General features: G+C 44.8%; 1 protein-coding gene across 2 annotated transcripts in view; it reads left to right on the forward strand.

Annotated features, from left to right (window-relative positions):
• The window catches only part of POLR3B (RNA polymerase III subunit B), a 148607-nt gene that overhangs the window by 110447 nt on the left and 17050 nt on the right, over positions 1–21110 (forward strand). The window contains exons 27-28 of one of the 2 annotated variants that reach the window (XM_014865833.3): positions 1035–1208; positions 6135–6562. In XM_014865833.3, coding sequence (XP_014721319.1) covers positions 1035–1208; positions 6135–6264 — 304 coding nt within the window. In that variant the 3' untranslated portion in view covers positions 6265–6562. Of the gene's footprint in view, positions 1–1034; positions 1209–6134; positions 6563–21110 lie in introns of those variants that run through there. The other variant, XR_011502684.1, reaches the window with a different exon arrangement.

Consider the following 21110-nt stretch of genomic DNA (forward strand, 5'->3'; position numbering starts at 1 on the left):
TTTCTTTCAGTGAAGAACCGACAACTTAAATTGATTTCCCATTGTAACTTTCGACAGCAGCAAGTGTCTAAAATTTCAGCCTGTGATGGCATACACTGTTTACCTTCGTGACTCTGGGAGACTGGCAGCAACAACAACAAAGATTAACAGATGTCATGAAATCAAGCAAACAAGAGGGTTATGGTCCACCCCTGCTCAGACCACCTCCAAGGAGTGTCACTCCACAATCAGCCAGCCAGGGAGTTCCCTTTTTTCTTTTTTAAACAATTTGTGTCATTAGTGCATAGGTGAGCTTGCCCAGGTTGTTCCAGACTCCCCTGGTTCTCAAGGCCAGTAGACATATAAGCCACAAGGAGTGTGTTTGGGGGGCTAAGTGCCCTCTCTAAGGAGGAATAGACTGTTTTCATAAGTGAAGCGAAGACCTGAACGAGACCCCCGGAACTTTCTCATCTGGCTCAGGCGCTCTCCTTCCAGATGATTCCTGATCTATTCCAAACTTTATAAAAATCCGTTTGCTTCTTTCCATGTTTAATTGATTTTTGAACAGTAAAGCTCCTCCCTGGAGCCCTGGCAATGAGTGGAGGACCCAGTTCTGCTTAGTGTTTCTGCTTTTAAATAACAGAGAAGTGAGACATCTCCGAAAATACCGAGAAGACATTCCTCCCAGATTTGAGGACTGTGCTGTCCTAATGATGGTGATGGTAATAGTTGTGCTAGCTGTGCTGTTAGATGGTTATGTGTTAATTTGTTGTTATATAACATTATGTAATTGTTTATTATTTCCATTTAATAATGATAATAGCAACTACTAGTATTACATCTCTTCTCATCTGAGACTCTTTGGGATAGGTGTTCTTACATACATTTTACAAACGGGGCTGAGGGGCTGAGCAGCGTGCTCACGATCACTGTCTGACAGGTGATTGGAGTCCGGGTGAGCCCGGCGCCGAAGCCTCTGCCCTGAGCCACCAGGCGGTGCTGCCTCTTAGTGTGTTCAATATAATAACAACACATTTGTGTACCTTGTTTCAAAGGCAACCCACTGAAGGTCGATCTCGTGATGGTGGTTTGCGTCTTGGAGAAATGGAACGTGACTGTTTAATCGGTTATGGAGCCAGTATGCTTTTACTAGAGAGACTAATGATTTCAAGTGATGCCTTTGAGGTTGATGTCTGTGGGCAGTGTGGACTTCTGGGGTATTCTGGCTGGTAAGTGGATACCATATGTCTCTCATACCATACCCCTGGCCTCTTAAATCACAACTTGAGAACTGACCCTGCATCAATACCCACATATTCTCCAGCCTTCCCCATCCATGCGTTCCTAGAGTTAGGGATTTTGTATGTACATGTTTAGTTTGTCTACCCAATGTTTTGCTTTCCACATTGCTAGAGCTTAACCTCCCAAGGATTATAAGCTTTATCTTCCTTTTAATATTATCTCAGGTACCTTTTAAAACACTATTCACTAGTAAAAATCCTAGCAGATTCATTGTTGAATGTTAGAATTATAGCATTTTATGACTAGAAAGTTTTTAAAGGAGATTATGTAGCATGTCCTTGTTTAACCTCAGGCCCAGAGAGTGAGGTATCTTGCCCCAGGTCTTATAACAAATTGGTGATGGAGCCAGGACCAGGTCCTGGTACCCTGACCCCTTGTCTGTACTCTCTTTGCTATCGCAAGCTGCTCACACTTGGACTGTGAATTCCATGACAGCACAGACCATGTCTCTCTCAGTCATTCATTCAACAAACATTTAATGAGAGTCTGCTAAGTGCCAGACACTGTTCTAGGCCCCAGAAATACAGTGGTGAATAAGATGGATGAATGGTTGCTCCCAGGGAGCTCATCTTCTAGTTCATTCTAAGTACGTCTGCCTCGTTTACCCCTGCTTCGTCAGCGTTGGACCTGGTAGATGTTTAATAAAAAATAATTGCTAAATGACACTGACCCTGTGTATGGAGGATTGCCAATAGGTAAATTATATAATTCATAAAGTTGTAATTTCTGTGTAGGGTTCAGTCTTCAAAGGCCAGCTTACAAGAAGATGCCGCGTATTTTTTGTGTTGTTTTGTGGTTGGAGCCTTTCCCCCTTGTAGTGATTCCACTTTCCCACCAAAGAACAGCGGCTCTGCTCAGCGTCGGTCACGCTCCAGAGCCCTGACATCCCCTGTGGGCGGGGGACCCTTCGTTCCCCGCGTCTGCCCACTTTCCTGTCGGAGACCAAGGCTAAGGCAGGTGCTGCAGGGAGGGGAAACAGCCTCAACTCCTGCGTCACCCCGCCCCTGCCCTCCAGAGGCCCCTTCCCCAGGAACGGGCCTCCCCAGAAGGATGAGTCAGGCTCAGATGCACATTCATCGCTGGAGCCTGAGGAGTACTGGGCCACCTTCTCCCCGCCAAGTCCCCCCTCAAAGCTCCTTCCAGGAGAGGCTCCCAGCTTCTTGCCACCCTAAGCTGCAGTTTCTGGGCTGAATAAAGCAAATTAAGAGTCAGAAAGAGTGGGCTGCTTAGAACACAGCGCTATACCTTGCTGGTTAAGTGACAAAACCTTTTAGCCAATTATTTTATGACTTTTGGTGTAGAAGAGTTGATGAGACCTGTCTGTGAAGAAATCATTTCATTTTAAACACTAACACAAGAAGTGGCCATGTGCAGCTCATTCCTTTCATAAAGTTGCAGAGATGGGGTGACATTATTCTAAGCATAAGCCTGGCTCACTCTTATATCAATGACGTGGAGGCAGGGCGGGGTTCAATTCTGAGATGTCTGTTCATCTTTTGAAATGCATATCGAGTTTGCTTTTATTGTCCTGGCTGTGTAACCCAAAAGAAGTGTAATAAGGAGATGCCTGGAACCCAGTTCCTCTATGCTTAAATCTTCCAATTTGGCACAGATATTTAAGTAATTTACTTTGAAAAGATGTTGCAGAGGAGCCATTTTATTAAAAATAGGGATCATGAAACGTCAAAAAGTTCAAAGTTTTTTCTCCATCCTTCCTGCATTCCCTCCTGCGAATTCCACAACCCCCCCCCAACCCCCCCCCACCCCCCCGCCCCGGCCAAGAGGAAAGAGGAAGAAGCACGCAGTAGACCAGATTCACTCGTGCCCTTTGACAGCCTTCCCCTCTCCTCTCTGAATACTCAGGGAAACCACCGTAAGCAGTAATGATCTCAGCATCACTCTGCGAAATTCATGGCTTCTTTCCTGCTTCATTTCTGACTCATTTAGACATCGTCTGATGGCAGTGCCTGATTTTGAAGCTCATGTGTTCAGTCTGTATTGTATTTGAAATCCTTTGAAAGAGGACTAAATAAGGTTACACGATGTAAGGTCTTTACTGTAATTAAACCGACCTGCGTGTACCGTACGTCTGATTTCAAGTGGCCTGCTTATACCCTTGTTGCCAACGGAAAAAAATCCTAACCCAGTCTGGTAGTCTGGCAGCCTCCTTGTGTGCTGCTGTCCACAGAGGAGCGTAACGATGCCATCACTTTCCCATCGTTACCTGACCATGTGTGCTGGGTTGTGTGGGAGGGAGCATGGGCGTTTGCTGGAGGAGGTCGCTCTTTAATGAACAGCACAATGGAGGCTGGGTAATTAGAGCGGTTCAGAACCTTGAAACTGGCCTTTTGTCAGTGATTTGCACATTAGTAAGGCATTGCTATGGGGATGTTTACCGCAAGACTTGTTCTGCAGAAGACACGAAGGGCATAAGTCACAAAAGAGAGGTCCAGAAGGAAAACTGCAGAGAAAGGAAAATCTCCTGTTAAGGTAATTAGCTCATAGAGGATATTTTACTGGGCAATCATTTCTCATGTGAAGCCACAGCCTCCTTCCTTTGCTGCCTTTGTCCTAAAAAATCAGTTTATTTTATTGTTATTTGGGTCAAGTATCTTCCTTTGGAAATTGTTCAGGCACAGGGTGAAGTAATTTATATATTTTTATTTATATATATGTATATGTGCACGTATGTATATATATGTATTTCTATGTATGTATGTATATATATGCATTGAAACATTTTAAATGATGGAGAAATATTTAATAATAGACAAGATTAGTGGACTTTCTGGATTATGAATCAGCACATGTGGAAACTTTAAATAGGTAAGCTTGGCTTGAAGTCACAGGGTAATTTACTAGACAGGAGAATCAGCAAGAAGTTGCTTTAAATCCATTTCTCCAATTTAATTAAAGCATGAGCATGATTCCTGAATAAGGCACATTGAAAACATAATTCTTAAGCTACAATGCATTAAAGAGGCCTTCAGGTAATCTTTCAAAAAAGGTCTTTGACCATGTTTCTGTTACTGCTGTCGTTGGAGTCAAATCCTCCACAGTGTGTTAAGCCCCTGTAGTGCCCTCACAGGGACCAAGCTGGGGTCCCTGATGGCTCGTCCTTCCCCATTCTCTTCTCCTCAGGCAGCTCATACATAGTCACTCGCCACCACATTCACATTCTCAGCCTTAGTGCTTTTCTTTTCTAAAATAATAAAACCTTATTTTGCTGATTGCAAAAATGATCCCTGCCCTCTGTAAAATATTCAGAGTTACAAAAAATATAAAGAAAAAGTGTAAACAGTCACATTAACCCCCGCCACCCAGAGATGACCACTGTTAACGTTTTAGTGACTCTGTGGGACATCTCTGTTTGCCAGTAGTTCTGTACCCTTTTTTTTAAAAAAAATCATGAACCCTTTTGAGATTCTGATAAGAGCAGAAAAATACAAATATATACTCATACAATAAATCTTGCTATATATGATTTTGGGGGCTTCAGACATTTACTAAAACCCATCTGAGAAGCCCCTTGGGACCATGCTGTTTAGCAAACTGCTTTTTTCACTCCATAGTGTGTCCTGGACACGTTTACTTTTCAGTAAATATGGGTCTACATCCCATTTGATGGCTGCACAGCATTCTTCCGTATAAATGTCCTATAATCACAAAACCAATTGCCTGTTGGGCATTTGAGCAGACTCCTGCTTTGTGCTGTTATAGTGTGACCAGGAACATTCTTGTGCACATATCTTTGCCATTTTTGTGATTACTTAATCAAATAGCATGCACATGTGCATTTTTACACATATTGCCCCACTACCCTCCAGAGTGGCCTTTATTCACTGCGGCGTCTCCCTCTGCTTCCCCATCAGCAGCGAGTCCTCTGAGCCTTGGTTGCTATTCCTCTTGCACTCATTTCCCCCTGTTACTGGGAGGACCTAGTTTTCTACCTATTAAGTCTCAGGATTTGTACTGGATACCTATTGTCCCAGCTGCCCCAGAGCCCTGAGGTCTAGGGTAAGGTCCTAGTCTGGTCTGAAACCTGAGAGAACAGTTCACTTTCTTCCCAGGGATCCTCCTTCAGGTGCAGCCATTGATTAAGACCTAGGTTCAGTTCACTGGCTCTTCCTGAAGGAAGAGAAAAGGAAATCCTCATTGGAATATCAGGCTCACTGGTTAGGAACATGGGCTACTGTAAGGATTATATGGGAGTATATGCACACACAGGTCCCTTACTTTTGCACAAGGGGCAGCACATTGTAAGTATAGTAGCTTCCAATACTAATGGAAATAAGCTTGAAGAGCACTGGAAAAATAAGTGGCATTGCATTGGATACCAGCTTTCTACATCAAAGTGTGGTCTTTCCTATCATACTTCAAGTCCCTCAGTAACAGAAATCAAAATGTCCTTGCCTGGGATAGTGTAGTGTGGTAGATGCTTAACAAATATCTGGAGATCGATTGAATCAGTTTAAAACACTCAACAATGAAAAAGTCTAAATCTGAGTAACTTTCAGATGGTTCAGCCTTCTGGGGCTCATTCAAAACAAGTAAATAGGTAGACTTTTGCATTTTAAGGAGAAAGGTCTAGAAGTATGGTAGTAACTGATTAAATTGCATGCTTTTGAAACTGAGGGAGTGATATTTGTTTGGTTGTTTCTTTTGCTTCCTTGGATGCTTCCTTTTATTTGGGGCACATGTGTCCGTATTTGATCGTGTGGCTGAGCACCGAGGAATAGAATGCTGCCTCACCTGACACAGCGGTGATAGGACGCAGTGGAGAAAACTCGCTCTCCACGCACAGGCCTTGGTCTGAGCTGCTGTCTCTCTAACTCGTGCTGACTCGGTTTCAGGTGCCATTACTGCAAGTCGTCTTGCCACGTGTCCTCCCTGCGCATCCCCTACGCCTGCAAGCTGCTCTTCCAGGAGCTGCAGTCCATGAACATCATCCCCAGGTTAAAACTGTCAAAGTACAACGAGTGAGGAGGGAAAAGATGGTGACCTAAAGAGGGCAGTCGATGTGTCCGACACGGCGGCAAGCAGGAGGGCTTGAGGACTACTCCTGTGAATAATTCCTTTGAATACTCCGTCTCAAAAAATGCCGATGGAGGGGCTTTTGATACTCTGGAAGACTGACTAAACAGCCGTGGTCGATGAGCCCCGGGCCTCAGGAGAGATGCCAGCAGTGTGGACGATAGTGCATTTGCACATGTGCGAATTTATTTGATTTATAAATGGAGGTGCCCTAAAAGATAAATAAACTTTTATTTATGTTCTGGTATTTTGAAATTTACTCATGAGAAGGACCTTCCTCCTTAAAAAGAATGTTTGGGGCTGGCCCCGTGGCCGAGTGGTTAAGTTCGCGTGCTCCGCTGCAGGCGGCCCAGTGTTTCGTTGGTTCGAATCCTGGAGCCCAGTGTTTCGTTGGTTCGAATCCTGGGCGTGGACATGGCACTGCTCATCAGACCATGCTGAGGCAGCGTCCCACATGCCACAACTAGAAGGACCCACAACGAAGACTATACAACTGTGTACCAGGGGGCTTTGGGGAGAAAAAGGAAAAAAATAAAATCTTTAAAAAAAAATTGCCTCAGACAAATCAGGTTTTTAAAAACAACAAAAAGAAAAGAATGGGGTTAAATAAAACTCAAGATTCTTATGAAACTTGAAGGATATGAAGAATCTGTTTGAATTGGCTACTTGGCCTTTGTCAAGGTGGCTGATAGTGTGTGAGGGGAGAGAACCACGGGAAGCCGAGAGAGCGGCCGGGAAGGTGGGGGCTCTCTTCTCTGGTGCTGCGAGGGGATAAATTTTCCCAGCAATTGAATCTTTCCTTTATACACCCAAACTTTTTAATTTTAATCTTGACGAAATATAATAAATATACTTCTGTGTTAAGGGTGTCACCTTTTCTTACGGACTTAATTGCCACTACTTCGAACCGTGATCATCCCATGCAATAATATTTGTTGAATATCTGAAAATAATTCCATGGATGCTTCATAATTTTCCCGTCCCTTACGTTCCTGCCAGGATGTTCGCTGTCCATTTTCTTTTTAATCTGACAGGCTTCTTCACCCATTTCTAATTTGCTCTTAATTGCTCTGCCCTGAAGCTGGATAAATATTCGTGTTAAGAATTGTTTATAAAATACGTCTGAAAAGCTTTCAGTCATGGTTGAAGGCTGCATTCCTAGCATGTCACATTGAACATGTTCCACAGAATATCAATAGGTATTATACACCAACAAGAATCAAATTCCAGTCAAATAAGGTTGTGAAGCTGGGTGTAACCAAGTTAAACCGGAGTTTTTCAAAGCCTTCACCAAGCTGCTGTGCACTGGGCCTCTCCAAAAGAGGGATGTTCCTGGAGCCAGCATCTCGTTAACTTGAGAACCCAGCTTCGACATCACTTCATTTCCTTCACAATAAAAAGCTCCCAGACAGGTAGAAAAGTCCTAGAGGCCTCACAGTGACAGCAGAAGGAAGGACACGCTGCAGGTGAGCAGGCCGTCCTCTGCCATCACCGGTCTCCATTCACCCCAGGGTCTCCATAGCGGTTACAGAGGCAGAGGGGTCTGAATGCCGGGAGCCTCGCTTATGCTGGTCCTTCCGTCCTGTGCTCTGCCTTCGTAGTTCTCAAAAATGATGGTCCCGAAAGGTCACTATACTGGATTGAGTGTACAAGATATATGTATTGTACTTCTTGGGCCTTTTGAGTTTTCTTGGGTGATTTGGACTATTTCCCATTATGTGACAACCCCATTATCAACTCTGTCAAAGTTGCAATTGCTGTGCACCGTGTGCCACACCGTTTCAGTGAACGCTTGGAGGGTCTGCTTGGGCAGAGCCACCAGTGTGCTGGTACTTATCACTCAGTACTTGCCATGTGTGACACACTGTACTAAGGCTGAAAAGAGGGCAGGATGTGGCTGCTGCCTCAAGGAGCTCAGAACCCTGTGGAGGAGGCTGAGATGTGAGCTAGTGAGAGAACACCGGCTTGCAGTCGGGTAAGGGTTAACCCCCTCAGTGCTGACAGAGCTGCCAGGGCAAAGTGATAACTGTGCTTTGGAAGCATTTCACAAGGCTGATTATTCCCTTTATACAGCTGAAGAAACTGAGGCGCTAAGTGACCGAGTGACTCCCCCAGCACCACACCACTAACAAGGGGACGAGCCGGGCCTTGAGACCAGGCTTTCTAACTTAGAGGGCTTTGTTTGGGTTTCATCCATGATTCTACTTTTCAGTCATCAAATGTGACAGTTTTTTTATTCAGGGGCAATAAATGGTGGTCTTTCTTAAACATCTTTTTTCAAAAGTCATTCCAGACAATTCTGATCATTTTGAGGGAAGTCACCTATCGAATCTTCTAGGAAATTCTGAGTTCTCTAAGATCTAGAAAGTGTAGGTTCCAAATTGAGACATCCTTAAAGGAAACAACTGTCAGGTTGATATTTCCAAAACTAGCGGGTACTACCTTTGAATGGCTATTTGACTTTGAGAAAAACTTTAATAAAAAGAGGCCAGAATTGGTCAGTTGGTTCTACTGCACTTTTACTTTTTAAAGTTATTTGTAAGTTCCTTGTGTTAAAAACTACCAGTTAGATTCCCGTTTCCAGTAATGATAGAGTAAACTTTCACAGGCCACCCTTGAAGTGCTTTTTTCCTCAAGGCTTTGCCAGGTTGGAAGTGGCACAGGGATGAGACGCTAAAAAGACACATAAAAACCACTAAGAGGCTGCAACTCTGACCTGGGCTTTGGCAGAGTTGAGGAGCTGGGGAGGCAAAACTGTGGGCTCAGAGTTGCCAAGACACCAGGCCTAGAAAGGCCAAGATCCCAAATAGAAAGTTCGTTCACTGAGGTGAGCCCAGCTCCTCCACCACTCTTCCCTTGCCTTCGTCTGCTCTGGCCGCCGTGACAGAACTCCACGGGCTGGGTGGCTTAAACAACAGGAATTTTTTTTTCACAGTGCTGGAGGCTCCAAGTCCGAGGTCAGGATGCTGACGGGTTTGGCTTCTAGGGAGGGCTCTGTCCCTTCCTTGCCACAGACAGCCACCTCCTCATTGTGTCCTCACACGGCCTTTCCTCCGTGTGTGCTAGGAGAGAGAGCGTGCTCTGGTGTCTCTTCCTCTCCTTAAAAGAACACCAGTCCTGGGGCTGGCCAGGTGGTGCAGTGGTTAGGTGCACACCTTCTGCTTTGGCAGCCCAGGGTTCACCAGTTCGGATCCCGGGTGTGGACATGGCACCGCTTGGCAAGCCCTGCTGTGGCAGGCGTCCCACATAGAAAGTAGAGGAAGATGGGCACGGATGTTAGCTCAGGGCCAGGCTTCCTCAGCAAAAAGAGGATTGGCAGTAGTTAGCTAAGGGCTAATCTTCTTCCGGAAAAAAAAAAAAACAGTCCTCTCAGATTAGGGCCCTTGTGTCCTCATTTAACATTAATTACTTCCTTCAAGGACCTATTTCCACATTCAGTCACGTTGGGAGTTGGGGCTTCAACATACAAATTTTGAGGGACTTATATCAGTCCATAATACCCCTCAAGGCATTTGCCAGTTCATAACAGCACAGACTGAACTGCTAGCAGTATCTGTTAAAGCTGAAAGTCCCCAGCAATTTCATTCCTCGTGTATGTGTGCCCAGCAGAAATGTGTATGTATGTGTTATCAGGAGGCATGAGCAAAAATGTTTGTAATAGCCCAACTTAAAAATAACTCCTGTCCATTAGCAATAGATCAATTGTGCTATGTTTACACAGTGGAATACTGTGCAGCAATAAAAAAACTATGTACAATATCATAGATAATCTTACAACTATAATATTGGATTAAAAAAAGTTAAACACAAAAGAATTCACAATGTGTTGGTTTCAAAATAGTTCAAATACAGAGAAAACTAATCTATGATCTAAGAATGACAGTTGCCTGTGCAGAATGGGTGGCTAATGACTAGGGCAGGAAGGGGGCTGCTAGGGTGCTGGTACTATTATTTTTTGACCTGAGTGTTGGTTACATGGGAGTGTTTATTCTATGAAGATTTAGTTTTCCCATCTTCAAAACGGGAATAATAACAGTACAGACACCTAGGGCCGTGTTTAAGATTAAATGAGATAATACATGTAAAGGGCTCAGCACAGTGCCTGGCACATAACAGGTGTTCACAAGTGTTTGTTACTGGTTCCACTGGTAACGCCATACTCCTCATTGTGACGCTGCCAGGGCTGGCCTCATGCTGTACAGCTCCATCAGGAAAGAGTTTGGAGAGGTGAACTCCCGGTTTCCTTTGGAAGAGGGAGTTTGGAAACCAGGACCCAGTGCGGAAACTGTAGGGGTTTGTGAAAGGCCGCCCCGTTCACGGTGGTGGGGAGGAAGGAGGGTGGCGGGATTAGAGAAACACTTCCCTGGAACAGCCGCTTAGCAGGGACATCAAAGTGAGGCCTGTTGTCGGTGCGGGGGTCCCAGCGTAGTTCCACAAAGCCACAGAACCAGGTCTCCAAACGCTTCCATGTGGTGGGAGTCAAGTAAAGGATTTTTTCAAAAAAAGAAAGAAAATGGCCTTGATTGGGTGCTACATAATGGGATAGTTTTCAGCTGCTTCAGAGCATTTTGGGCCAACACCTTTATTTGCCCTAATGAGTCACATGAGATTGAACACATTCGGGCTGGTGGCTGGGCCCATCCGCTGCTGGGCCTCTGGGTAATAGAGAAGCCAGTTTCTGAGAGACCTGTAAATAATTCCTTTGTGAAACGAATGGCCAGAAAAGTGACTGTAAAAGTAGCACCTCTTTACCATCCATATTTACTCCATATGTGTCTTGAAAACAGTTTTGTTTCATTTGCTGACCAAAAGTTGGATTTTTACTCTATCAGCCCCACAGGGCCAAGTTTGGTGGGAAATTAAAGTCAAGCTTTAAAGGGGCAGTTTTAAATGGGAAAACAACAAGTGCTGGCAATCCAGAAGTATACACTCTTACCAAAGACGATTTGGATTTCAGACACAGGCTCCAGAAGCAATTAAGAGATTTCCCTCAGCAAATCAAATTGTGATCAGGACGTCATGGCAGAAAATTTCAGAACAACCTGACGCTCACATTTTCACTCACAAGTCTAAACTCTCAGGTGATGGTCAAAGGAGTGAAAGTATTTTTCAAGTCCAGGTAATAGCTCTCGTTCCATGCATAATAAATTTTAAGTCTGGTTAACTCCCAATCATCCACGTTAATGGAGGCAAGGAGCGGGGTGAATAAATCAAAACAGATGATGGATCCAAAACCTTTTGCAGTGGATGCCGGGATGAAGTTTGCGGTCACACGTTAACATAACTTGAATGGAGGTTTGGCGAATTTGCTGTACTTTAGTGACTCCTCTGAACACTGTATTTGAAGAAATTGGAATAATACCCTTTATGATTAAGTCATGATGACATCTTTGGAGGGGGCAGTAGCCTTACTCAACTGGGATGCTTCTAGGCCAATGGCTCTCAAGCGTGGTCCCTGGACCGACAGCATCAGCATCAGCTGAGGACTTGTTAGAACTTCAGGTGGAGCCCAGCAACCTGTGTTTAACAAGCCCTCCAGGTGGTTCCAGTGCAGCCTAAAAGCTGAGAGCCACTGCTGTAAGCTACATAAAGAGCTTTGGAGTCTCCCTCCCTCAGAGCCAGCCTTTGGATTTTTAGGGGTGCCAAAGAACCCCTCCCTTGGGAACTAGCTCCCCACTTTTCTCTCTTCCTTGCTGGTGTGACTTCCCCTTAAGCAGCAGGTCGTATTGGATCGCTCCTCCCACAGAGCTCCAGCCTCAGTTTCCCAGCCTCCTGCACCCCTCCCCCTGCTGGTGGAGACCCTGCACAGAGGAAACTGGCGTTAAAAGTCAGATTTATACAGGAAAAGCTCTTACCTATCAACCTAGAATGCTGCTTCTCACTTGTGCTGACTGGTTTCTAACTCTCCAGCGCTGAGGTTTCCACTTTCTCCTTCTGCAGCTTCTTTCCACACTGACCACATCTGCCTGCTAGCCCCACAATGATATCCCAGATCCAAAGTGGCCTTTCTGCAATGACTGTTCAGAGAGCCGCCGGTTCTGGCCCTGTCCCGGCTGGTCATTTCAGTCTGCTGTCCAAGTCTTCGCAGGGATGCAGCCAGTGTCCCCCAACCTGGAGCAAAGCAGAACATCAGCCAAGGTGCTCTCGGTGCTACACAGCTTCCTAGGGGTAGTTTGGTACTGTGATTTTCCAACTCTTTCCGGGTGCTAAGCCTGAAAGAGTAGAGGAGCCCCAGAGCAACTGCCCGTGGAGCTGCTGTCCTGAAGATGAATTGGCAGTGGTGTTATCAACAAAGGAGAGGGTGAAGCCACTCTGTCCTGTGTTCTGTGCAGGTGAACACAACAGGGAGGCACCACCCCGCCCTGGACTGGAGTGGGAAGGCCCAGGTCTTCCCCTAACACGTCAAGTCTCAGTCTCATCATCTGTTCAATAGCGTGTAACCTGCCTGCCTGCCTACCTCATCCACCCCACGAAGTCTTGTGCGTGAGTAAGAATAGTAGCTGCCTCAGAGGTTCGTTGTGATGAGATGAGTTAATTCATCTGCCTGCCCTGTGGTACTCAGTAAAGGTTAGCTTTCTTCTCTTTATACGTGTAAACACCAAACTAAACCAGAGTTTCTCACCCTCGGCATCAGTGATGTTTTGAGCCGAGGGTTCTTTGTTGTGGGTGCCGTCCTGTGCTCTGTAAGGTGTTGAGCGGCACCCCTGGTCTCCACCCGCTAGATGCCAGTAACGTCTCCCTAGCTCTGACAATCAAAAATGCCTCCAAACATTGCCAAATGTCCCCTGCAGGGCAAAATCACCCCCGGGTGAGAACCCCTGAACTAAACAATGCATATATAAGCGGTTTAAATTACAAAGCAAATGGGAATAGTCTCAAAATTGTAGTTATGTGGATTTGTCCTCAGTAAACTGATTGCCTGCGTGCTTCTGGATAACAGGGAAACTCTGCTAACAAATGTTAACGTGAACCGCAAAGCCCTTGTTTTTTCTTCCATGTACCAGTTGTAAATAGCATCAGATAAAACTGATGTCAATCATATGTTGGTGGCAAAGTTAAATAAGTTTCACTCCTATTGTACAATGTGCTTATATATATTTTTTTTTTTTTTTTTGAGGAAGATCAGCCCTGAGCTAACGTCTGCTGCCAGTCCTCCTCTTTTAGCTGAGGAAGACTGACCCTGAGCTAACATCCATGCCCATCTTCCTCTACTTTATACATGGGACGCCTGCCACAGCATGGCTTGCCATGCGGTGCCATGTCCGCACCCGGGATCCGAACCGGCGAACCCCGGGCCGCTGAAGTGGAACATGGGAACTTAACCGCTGTGCCACCGGGCCGGCCCCTGCTTTTATATATCTGATGATAATGTGACAGATATCAAAAGATAAGGTTAATTATAATCTCCATTTTTATTCACATTTGCCCACATCCTGGTTTTGTTTTCAATCTAGCTAATTTTTTGTTTTTGTCAAAGATACATACTGATGTTCATCATTTACCCAATCAAACCTCAGCTTGTGTCTGCCTGCCTGCCATGTGGCAGGGACTGTTCAGCTCCCAGTCTACCCTAAAGCCAAAAATTCTGCCTTCCCTTTGAATGGCTGTGTGTGAGGAAATGGGGCCATGAGTCCTGGGAGAGCCCTCTTAGCAAGCTGCCTGCTGCCTGCGCTTTAAATGACAGCAACAGGGCTGGGCCCCAGAGCGGACATCCCAGCAGCGGCAACTGTCTTTCTGAGTTACTGGAAAATTTCCTTCCTCTTTACTCTGGGTCTTGCATGTCCGAAGTAGGGCCACAATCTGTCAGGACCTGAAATATATCAACGCTCGTCCAGAAAATTAAACAGGAGGCTGTTCGTGATTCATTACCTGTTCTGCCTGCAGGGAGAGTGATTCTAATTACCTTACTCGGTGTCAGATGTTACAAAAATCCAGGAGTAAATATTTGTAGAGATTGAGGCAGACACGGTGCTGATACCACAGATGTTGTAGGACCTTTTCTTTTAAATAAAGTCAGAGATGCAAATATACATACATGTGCTTCCGTTCTGTGTCTGGATCCCCTTGGCAGCTCCTAATCAATCATGGCAGTCTCCCCTGCTAAACCTGAACTTGGCCTCGGACCTTTGAACACCAAACTCAGCCATAACCCATCAGCTGGGATGCAGGAGTGTGCCGTGGTGGAGAGCAAGGACTCTGCGATCAGAATGCCTGCCTTCAAATCCTGGCTCCGCCAGCCACCTACGGGCTATATGATCTCAAGCAAACTATTTTGCCTCGGTTTCCTCATCTGTAAAAATGAGGTAATGATAGTACCTACTCATAGGGCTAATTGAATCAATTCATGTGACCCACCTAATAAGTGCTCAATAAATATCAGCTATCCTTATGATTAATGGAAGTGGCTTCCATATGGAACCTATTTGGCATCCCTGTATAATAGCATTTCTTCTCTTTCTTATTAAGTCCAATTCAACTGTGTGATTTGTTCCCTAAGTGGAGTAGCCTATCTTGCTGATAAATCTAGGGTTGGACCCTTGTTGGAGTAGTAAGTTTAAACATGCCCCTCACTTTTATTCAAACACTCCCAAATGTGTGCCTTTGGTTACAATGGAGACTGGGTCAAAGGGTGTGGTTGACAAAGTGAAGCCGTTTTCACTCTTGGAAAACAAACAGCTTAAACTATTTACCTAATACTGGGTTAGGAGTGCAGTCTTCTTGTGGGAAAGAAATCCAAGACATCCATATGGCACTCTTGGCCTTCCCATTCATCATCCCCACTCCCTCCACTTACCAGATTTTATGTATGTATTTCTATTCAGCCTTGTGCATTGAACTCAGCATTAATGTCCCCCGCGAAAGAATCTGATGACCTGTGTAAGAAAGAATTTGTGTATGAAGGAATCTTTGGCTTATGTGCAAAGGAAAAAGTCTCCCCTGGAAAAATGCAGGCCTTACACATTTAGCAGACCCTCTTGTCCACAGAAACAGTCAGTCACTGGCAATTAAGCAACTGCTGAAAGATCAGAGGCAGGAGCCCAAACATGAAACAGAGGCGGCGCATGAAGATCACCGCCTTCTATCTCTGAGTTATGGGCGGCCGAGGTTGCCTCCCCCTGGGCCCAATCTGCTCTGAGCTTTTCCTGCTGTGGACAGAGGCCCCCGGGGACTTTTACTCACCCCAGTCTTCATGCAGCTTACTGATCCCTTTTTCACATGAATGAAAAACGCCTTTGATTTTGAACACTCACGTCTGTTTTGTGTAACACTTAACCGATGTGCCAGAATCATTCTGTTCCTTAAAGGGGGTCTTGCACCGCGTTATTAAAATCAGTCCTTCTGTGAAGAGTCACTTTGCTCACTTAAAGGATAACCACCCTGCCTTTCTTAATGATGCTCATCTCGTTAAACCTGGATTAGGGAAAAGAGGGGCAAGCAGACCAACAGTTGGAACCCAGCCCAGAGCCTATCGATGACTTGCTCCAGCCACAGGAGAGACTTCAAAGAAATATTGTCTGCTGATCAGCTGATCTGGAGCCTTGTAAGCCTTTCAGCCCTCTCTTCCTTGGGAACCCTGCTTCAGATCATTAATTCCAGTTAGAATCCTGGTAAGCCAATAGAGACCTTGACCCAGTGGCTCCACTTCATTTGTTCAGATGACAGAATGGACTGTATTATTATCTATGGAATTCCCCATCTCTGGAGAGGTCCAAGAAGAAGTTAAACCATTAATCCATTCAACTAACGTTCTCTGTTTCTTGAGGGCGCTCTAGCAAGTCCTGGGACTGCAATGATGAATGAGTTGCTCAGAACTGGGAGAGAAGACAGAGAATCTACAATTCAAAGAGTGGGTAGGCTGCCGTTCATGTATGTAACCTCGGCAAATTCAACTACGTGCTCAGCATTGGAAAAGAAAGGAAGGGTAGTATTAGCCCAGGCTGACAACTCTGTTCTCACCTCCCCTCTGTCAACTCGACTTTAGATTAAGGGAAATGTAATAGCTGTCTGCTCATGCCTCTCACAGTGAGACTCTCTGCTCTAGTGTGAGTCTCTAGAGTTAAACAGATTGTGAGTGGGTGTTTTGTGTTTTTGTACATTATGGACCCTAAATTTATGACATTGTCCCATTGGGTGCCCAAAGGACTAGTCAACTGTTCCAATGCTGAGTGGCTTAAGTTGTCTTCAAAGGTAATTTTTCACTTTAAATCCTGATTGTAGAAGCTAATGCCTGGGTGAGACTAGATTTTTCTATCATACAGCAGAAGGGGAAGCTGGGCTGTGACATCATAGAACGGGAGCTCCTGAGCAGTCAGGGCTAGTTTCCCAGAGGAGGTGACTGCCAGAGCTGACTTTTTCTTTTTTTTAAAAAGATTGGCACCTGAGCTAACAGCTGTTGCCAATCTTTTTTCTTTTTTCCTGCTTTTTCTCCTCAAATCCCCCTGGTACACAGCTGTATATTTTACTTGTGGGTCCTTCTAGTTGTGGTATGTGGGACACCACCTCAGCGTGGCTTTATGAGCTGTGCCATGTCCTTGCCCAGGATCCAAACTGGCGAAACCCTGGGCCGCTGAAGCGGAGCGCGTGAACTTAACCACTCGGCCTTGGGGCCGGCCCCCAGAGCTGACTTGTGAAGAATGAATGGACATTAACCAGTAGAAGGATAGTCTAGGGTGGGGTTGGAGGGGAGGAGGAGGACGATGATGACAATGATGAATGGAGAGAGTCAGGAAGTAGAATTGACAAGACTACGTAGGAAGTAACAGAGAGAAAGGAATCAAGGAGGAGCTCTGAAGTAATGGCTTGGACAGCCAAGTGGGTAGTGAACCACCAGGATGAGGAGTAACTGGCAGAAAGCCGATGGTGGCGGGGGAAGGGGGGGACAATGATATGTGCCATTTGGAACATACTGAGTTGGGCGCCTACAGGACACCTGAGTCAGCAGCCTGTCTGGAGATGAGAGGCTGGGGCTGCCAAGGCAGACTTGGGAGTCACCAGTGACTGAGGGCATGGTAATGAGCGTGACATTGTCCCCAGAGAAGTGCAAAGGGAAGAGGGCCAGAGACGGAACTTCAAAGACACCATCCTGCAGGGATGGGTGTGAAAAGAGTCCAAACAGGAGAAGCAAAAGATAGCCAAAAAAATAGTAGTGTCCAACAAACCAGGGGAGGAAGGGTCTCCAAGTAGGTGGGAGGATCAAGAGTCGGATGCTGTGGAGAGGACCAGGAAGATGAGGTCTGAAAGGCGTTCTGTGGATCTCTCTAAGCTGTGAGAGCAGATTCACAGGGGCATGAAGGGGCTGGGGCTCTAGGGGGTGGGACGTGGCTGTTTAATTGGGTGTCATAGAGCTCCTAGTCTCCGTCCTGCTCAATGGTTCATAGGGCAAACCAAGGGAACACCACTGGCCTGTAGATCGCCTCTGGTGTGATGGTTGCAGCACCCTTTCCCAGATCTTTCTCTGCATCAGTCTGCCTGAAATCCTCACTATTAGACTCCTGCAGGCAGGTCTCCTGGGAAAACATGTTAACTAGTTAACTAAGGAACACGTGATCAGTATCATGACTGATGAGATTAGCTAGCCTGTCTTCTCAAACCCCTAAGGGAATGCACAAGGATCAGGAGAAAGGGGTGAGGGCAGCAAGAGAGGGGCAAAGTGAGCAGTACTCAGTCAGCTAGGGGTCTCTTTCCCCTACGTTACCACACCACTACCCCCGTAGTGGGGGCTCCTGGATTCATGATCCGGGGGCGCAGGGAAGGGTGATATGAGAGCATGATGTCCTCACAACTTCCACAGTCTTGAGTTTGACCTACTTGATCAATCCTTCTAGAGAAGGAAATTGAGATTGCTTGAGCACCTGCTTCGCACTAGTCCCTTTGCATAAATTACCCTCCACCTAACCCTGCTCAGTAGGCAGTGTTCTCCCCCATTTTATTCCCCTGTGATGTGATGTGATGGGGGAAATGTCTTAATACAAATCAGCATTCTAGACTTTTCTGTATATATAGTTATGCAAATTCACACACACACCACAACACAATCTCTTTTTTGAACTTTAATCATTGAAAATTCCAAATATTTACAAAACTAGAGAGAAGTATAGTGGATCCCCATATACCCATCACTCAGTTTCAACGATTATCAACTCGTTACTGATCTTGTATCTATAACTCCCCCTTTTCCCCTCCTAGGTTATTGTGAAGCAAATCCAAGATTTACAAATATCATTTCACGTTAATATTTCAGTATGTACCACTAAAAGGGCTTTTTAAAAATCATAACCACAGTACCATTGTCACACTTAGTAAGAAGTAACAGTAATCTCTTACTATCATCAAATATCCAGTGTTCAAATTTCCCAGCTGTCTCGTAAATATTTTTCCCAGATGTTTGTTGGCGTTGGAATCCAGATACTTTACATTGGTTAATCTGTCTTTTAAGTCTCTTATAATCTATATGGGTCTCTCCAATCTCCCATGTCCCTATCTCCTTTTTTTATTTACAATTTATTTGTTGAAGAACCAGACGTTTGCCCTAGAGTTTCCCATAATTCAAACTTTGCCGATTGTATTCCCTTACTATAGTTTTAACACGTGTCCCTGTACACTGTATCTTCTGAAGTTTGCACTTAGATCTAAAGGCTTGATTGGATTCAAGTTTGATTTTTGTGACAAGACTAATTTATAGGTGGTTGTGGTTTTCCATCAGGAGGCACGTACCTCTTGACTCTCTTTTGGTGATATGAGCGGCCATTGATGCTCAATGCCTAGCTTCACTCATTCAATGGAAGTTGCAAAATGGTGCTATGCTGATTCTATTACTTCCCCTTCATTTGTTAGCTAGGATACACCTGTTTAGAGAAACTTCTCTTCATCAACTCTTTCTTTACCCAGAGGTATATTTCATCTAGTAAAGGCTGGATATGTACTTGATTATTTTCCTTTACTTACCAGTTTTCAAAATAATGAGTTTGTTTCCTAGCATCCTTCAGTAGGCACCAATGAGCTTTGGGGGTATCATTATGAACTCATGGATTAGCATGTTTCATATATCCCAGTCCATTGCAGTTGTTATCCTTCTGGTGCTCAGATTGCCCTCTCTTTGGCCAAGAGCAGCTGTTCAGGTTTGCTCCTGAGTCTTTTTGATACAAATCCAGGAGCCCTTGAAAACTTCCTTGCTTTCAGGTATGCCCTGATGTTCCAGTCTCCTATTGTATATTTCCTGTCCCAGAACTGGACTCAAACATTTCTTCAAGGAGCCCAGTCTCCTTTTTGTGAGAAATGATATTTCAAGACCACAATCCATGTGTTAAGGATGCTCGTTACTACTGAGTGAGTAATTATTGCTAAGCCTTTTTAATGGTTAGTGCTAAGATAGATGGGGCATGGGGGGCAAGGAGGAAGGAAGAGAAAGTGTATCACAAGTTCATACTAATACTTCCAATTCCAATTCAGGACTACAGGGTTATCTTAATTGCATCAGTCTTACATCTATTTCCACACCAAAACTTCCAGTTCCCAGTTCTCAGCAACACCAACAGAATTACTCACTTACCATCCCAGAATATGTGCACAACAGCCTCAGAATGGCAATATCAACATTACCACCAGCAATATGGCTACGAAGAGAGTTTAATATTTTTGTGGCTTTCTGGTCCTTTCTGTTTATACAGGATATCCCACGAGGGATATGCAGTCAAATTACTGGTTGTACAGTAATTTAGAATTGTTGTCTGTGAGGTTTTAGGTCCAGTGATTTCATCTGATTTTGGTTGTTAGGGATTTTTAGTCTAGTTTTGTTTTACATTAAGTCTAGCTTCTATCCTTGTCCTCTCCACCCTGTTCACTTGCCTCTGTAGACAACAATTGAAATTTTTTTCTGTTTATATTTTCATTGGTTTTTTAAATATATGCACATATCCCCTTCCTCTTCAAAAAACCAAAACATATTACCTATACTTCTCCACCTTGATTTTTTGACCCAACACTATAATGCATGACACGGCTCTATAGCGATATCTAGAGAAATGGGTCTCGCTGTCAATGGGATCAAATATTCCATGCTGTTTTGTGGCCTGCCTTTTATCACCTAATACTCCAGGAGCTTCTTTCCCTCTTCCTCTAAGGCTTTGGAAATACGATCAGATGAACACCAGCTTCGTGGGAGGGGCCCCATGGCAGTATTTCTCAGGCTTTTGGTTTCGTCCATCAGTTAAAGACTACACATATGTCATCCACCAATTTTAGGTCAAGTAGTGTGTAGAGTTTCAACACACTTGGTAAACAATAAAAACACTATTTTAAATTATTTTCACTTGTTTTAAATCTGTGAAAGAGATGACACTTGCCATTTTTACCCAGGATTTGTATGTGACTTGATGATACATGGCTGGAGACCCAGGGGAGGGTCCCCATCAGTCTTTTCTTGTTTCTCTTAACTATAAATTTTTACTCAGTTACAAAATCTTAACTCTCAAGTATTCAGTGGTTCTAATAGATAGTTCTGGATGTTTCTTGTGGAAAGTATTTCTATTGCTACCACGAACTACCTCAAAACTTAGCAGCTTAAAACAATAGTTGATTTCTCATGATCCTGTGGATCAGGAACATGGGCAGGGCCTAGCCAGGCAGTTCTTCAGCTCCATGCCGTGTCATCTGGGGTCACTCATTCAGCTGAATCCACCTGATGGCTGGGCTGGGCTCGATGGACCAAGAGAAGGCCTCATTCACAAGTCTGTAGGACAAGTTAGGAGTGAAGCTTCAGGAGGCAGAGGACCTGGGTTCAAAATCTGGCTCTGTCA

The sequence above is a fragment of the Equus asinus genome, chromosome 4 (assembly GCF_041296235.1).
Source record: "Equus asinus isolate D_3611 breed Donkey chromosome 4, EquAss-T2T_v2, whole genome shotgun sequence".
In the NCBI taxonomy this organism is placed as follows: domain Eukaryota; kingdom Metazoa; phylum Chordata; class Mammalia; order Perissodactyla; family Equidae; genus Equus; species Equus asinus.